Here is a 4,391-nt window from a genome sequence, read left to right as displayed (position 1 = left end):
GAGCAAAATGAGGACTGATTGCTTAATGAGTACATGGTATTCTAGGGTGATAAAATGTTTTGGAACTAGACAGAAACAGGGGTTGCACAGATTGTGAATATGCTAAATGCCATTGAATGATACACTTTAAAATTGTTAATTTTATGAGAATATGACCTAAAAAACATATAATTCTGGCAACTGCCAGCATATTGGTGATATTTGAATGAATGTTACTTGGAAACTTTGGAGCTGTTTCAGAATAGGGATACAGCTTTGCCCATACTGCAAAGTGCAGATAAAAACAAGACATGAACACAAGAGAAGGAAGTTTTCACAGTTCAGTCTCCAAAATAAATTTTAAGAAAGGAAAAACGCTCATCAGTTTGGTTACTTATTTTCAATCATTATTTTTTGTTTGTTCTGTCCTACAATTATGTCTCTCCACATAATTAAAGGTTATCAGAACAGGATCTGGATTGGAGAGTTCCTGTAGACACTTCCATCCACAGCCTCTTACACTAGTTTAATCAACGTAATTGTCACCTTCAAGAGCCCTTCTAGCTCCCTGTGTTCTTGGTTTGCAACTTTGAGGGAAGCATCATGTAGCTTCTGATAACCTAATACAGAGATATGGAACTTTTGGGGAGCAACTTGTGGAGTTACAAAGTAGGTCTAGCCAGTTGACACTGAAGAAGGAATCTTTAAAGCATTGCTGGAGTGATCCTGGAGGTACCTGGCAGGGATTCCTGGTTGAAGGGCTCTTTCTCAAGTTGTTTAATGCTTTCCTGTATGAAAATGGCCTTCTTTGTGGATGTAGCTACAGAAATTGGTACCTAATAGAAAACAAAACAAAAAAGCATAAAGGTTATTGTTGTTGTTATATGCCTTTGAGTCGGACCCGACTCATAGCGACCCCTCCTTGGATTTCTGAGGCAGTATCACTACAGAAGTAGATTGCCCAACCTTCCTTCCAAGGAGTGGCTGGTGGGTTTGAACCACCAGCCTTCTGGTTAGCAGTCAAGTGCCTTAGGCACTATGCTACCAGAGCTCCCAAAAAGTTTATTTGCAAAGACCAAAATACTCTCAGGTACGGCAAGTTATTTAGAAAGAGCTAGAAACCTCTGGTTCATGCCTGCAATTCCATCCATATTTGTCCACCCAGTGAGGCCCAATTCAAGTTCTCCTCTTTCACACTGTCCCAGCCCACATCAACCCACTGCCTCTCAAAGAGTTGCATTTAATTTCTGTACCATTTATTTAGTGCCCAATATTAACATGGTACTGGGATTTCAAGAGTTAGTGTCATTCCCCTATTCCAAAAGATCAAAGAAAACTGAATACTTGTTTGTATCTCACTTTAGGCCCATCACAACAGTCTGTTTTTGTGCTTAATGAGGATTTTTTGAATGGATGATTCTCTTTCATCCCTTCCAGTAAATAGGCCACCACATTCTATCATATCTTAATTTGGAACTACTGCTAGTAATTCCAAAATGAAACTGAACAAGAAAATTACCTGAGGAACTTGATAAAAATACACATTCCTGGTATTTTCCTGATCTATGAATTCAATTGATCTAGGATGAAAAGTAGGGATGTGTATTTTTAGAAAGTATTTCATTTTATTCTAATGTAGCTAGACATTATTCTTCAATCTTTGAACCATTAGCAAATTCAATTACTCTTTATTCCTACTATGTGTTCCAACTGTACAAAACATGGAATTACATCATTATTATTTTCACTCAACAGTATAATAGGAAATCTTTCTAGGACAATAAATATAGATCTACATCACTGTTTGCAAAGCCACATAGTATTCTATTTGGGTGTGTATGTGAATATATGTGTATGTATATATCTCTATCTTTTTCAAGTGAATTCTAACTTATAGTCACCACATGCACATCAGAATAAAACACTGCCCAGTCTCACACCATCCTCACAATTCTTTTTATGTTTCAGCCCATTGTTGCAGTCCATCTAATTGAGGGTCTTCCTCTTTTTTGTTGACCTCTACTTTACTCCACACGCTGTTCTCCAGGGACTGGGCCCTTCTGATAATATGTCCAAAGTAAGTAAGACAAAGTCTCACCATCCTCACTTCTAAGGAACATTCTGGCTACATTTTTTTTTTTTTTTCCATGAGAGATTTGTTTGTTCTTCTGGCAGTCCATGGGATAGTCAATATTCTTTGTCAACACAATAATTAGAGTACATTAAATCTTTGCTTTTCCTAATTCATTGTCCAGAGTGGCATGCATATGAAGCTATTGAAAATACCATGGCTTGGGTCAGGCATACCCAAAAAGATCCACAAAGTCAATCTTTGCTTTTAAACACTTCAAAGAGGTATTATGCAGCAGATTTGCATAACACAATACATCGTTTCATTTCTTGACTGCTGCTTTCCTGGGTGCTGATTGTGGATTGAAGTGAAATGAAATCATTGACAAGTTCAGTTTTTCTCTATTTATCATGATGTTGCTTATTGGTCCAGTTGTGAGGGATAGTACAGGTAAGGCAATTTGCTGCTAACCAGAAAGTTGGTGGGTCAAACCCACCAGCTGCTCTGTAGGAGAAAGATGAAACAATCTACTTCCACAAAGATTCACAGCCGTAGAACCCAATGCGGGTTGCTATGAGTCGGAATCGACTTGATGGCAGTAGGTTTGTTTGGGAAGTGTAATCCAGACTTAAGGCTGCAGTCTTTGAGCTTCATCAGTAAGCACTTCAAGTCCTCTTCTATATACAGTGAAACTTATGAGAGCTAGAACTCGGGACTGCCTTGTTTTTCCAAGTCTTTTAAGTTTTCCACCTTTGACAAGGGTCAGTTTTACCACTTTTCTATCACTCTCTATTAAGAATTTTACCTTATAAAATCCCAGAAAGCATTTCTTTATAATTTTGTAGGACTGGAAAAAAAATTAAACCAATTTTTTTTTGTTTATTACCTTTTCATTTTATATTTGATTTGACTGAAAGTTTATAGAGCAAATTCATTTTTCATTCCACAATTCACACACATTTTGTATTGTGACTTTCATTGCAATCCCCGCACTGTAACAGTACTCTTCTCACTTCCTCCCTGTGTTTACCAATTCCCTTCATCTTTCTTTCCTATCTCTTCCTGCCTTCTGAGCTAAATCCCTGGGCAAATGCTGTCCTTTTGATCTCCTATGGTTAATTGTTCTAATATGTGGATACCTTCTTGGTATTGTTGTGGACCTTATAAACCTGTCTATTGTTTGGCTGAGTTGAGCCATGGGAGTGAATTCAGTTCCAGGCTTGAACAGTGTCTAAAGGCCAGAGTCTTAGTGGTTCCACCATCTCTACCACACCAGTAAGTCTGTTTTTTTTTTTTTTAACACATTTTATTGAAATATAATTTATGTCAGTGAAATACATAAAATTAAAGTGACATGGGTCAATACATTTAAAATTTTTTTTTTTTTTGCAATTTTCCTCTTGTCCCCTCCCAACACTGGTAAATAACAAAGAAAGTTTCTATCCATACATGAACCTTTTCTTAACTTTTTACAATAATGAATTAATACTATATTTTTCCTTCTGTGATTGACTTATTTCACTCAGCATAATTTCTTCCAAGTTCATCCATGTTATGTGATGTTTTGCAGATTCCACACTACTTTTTAGTGTTGCAGAGAAATCCATTGTGTGTATGTACCATAGTTTGGTTATCCATTCTTCTGTTGATGGGCACATAGGTTGTTTCCATCTTTTGGCTACTGTAAATACTACTGAGATGAACATGGGTGTGCATATATTTGCTCTTGTCCTGGATTTCATTTCTTTAGGATATAAACCAAGTAATGGGATTGCTGGGTCAAATGATATTTTTAATTTCAGCTTTTTAAGGAATCACCATACTGCTTTCCACAGTGGTTGTATCAGTTGACAATTCCACTGGCAGTGTATGAGCATCCCAATCTCTCCACATACTTGCCAGCATTTGTTATTTACTGTCTTGTTGAACTTTGCCATTAGTGCTGGGTGAGATGGTATCTCATTGTTGTTTTGATTTGCATCTCTCTGATGGCTAATGATCATGAACATTTCTCAATATATTTGCTGGCCACCTGAATATCCTCTTTGGTGAAGTGTCTATTCCTATCTTCTGCCCATTTTTTAATTGGATTATTTGTCTTTTTGTTGTTGAGGTGTTGGAGTTTTCTATAAATTTTAGAGATAAATCCCTTGTCAGATATGTCATTGCCAGATAATTTTTCCCAATCTGTAGGTTCTGTTTTGACTGTTTTGAAGAAGTCTTTTTTTTTTAATAAATTTTATTTTGATTTGGGTGAAGATTTACAGAGTAAATTCACTTTTCATACAGCAGTTCACATATACATTGTCTCATGTCATTGACCAAAATTTACAATGCAACA

At 36.6% G+C, this 4,391-nt stretch overlaps 1 protein-coding gene across 1 annotated transcript in view; it reads right to left on the bottom strand.

The window, feature by feature from the left end:
- Positions 1-683: 683 nt before the first annotated feature.
- Positions 684-4,391, bottom strand: part of DYDC2 (DPY30 domain containing 2) — a 43,517-nt gene continuing 39,809 nt past the window's right edge. The window contains 2 exon segments of the mRNA XM_007946480.1: positions 684-815; positions 2,609-2,617. Of these exon segments, the coding sequence (XP_007944671.1) occupies positions 684-815; positions 2,609-2,617 (141 nt within the window).

The sequence above is a fragment of the Orycteropus afer genome, unplaced genomic scaffold (assembly GCF_000298275.1).
Source record: "Orycteropus afer afer isolate SDZICR_OR568_19922 unplaced genomic scaffold, OryAfe1.0 scaffold00163, whole genome shotgun sequence".
NCBI classification, from domain to species: domain Eukaryota; kingdom Metazoa; phylum Chordata; class Mammalia; order Tubulidentata; family Orycteropodidae; genus Orycteropus; species Orycteropus afer.
Note: the sequence above shows the minus strand (reverse complement) of the source record. Positions and strands in the feature narration are given on the sequence as shown.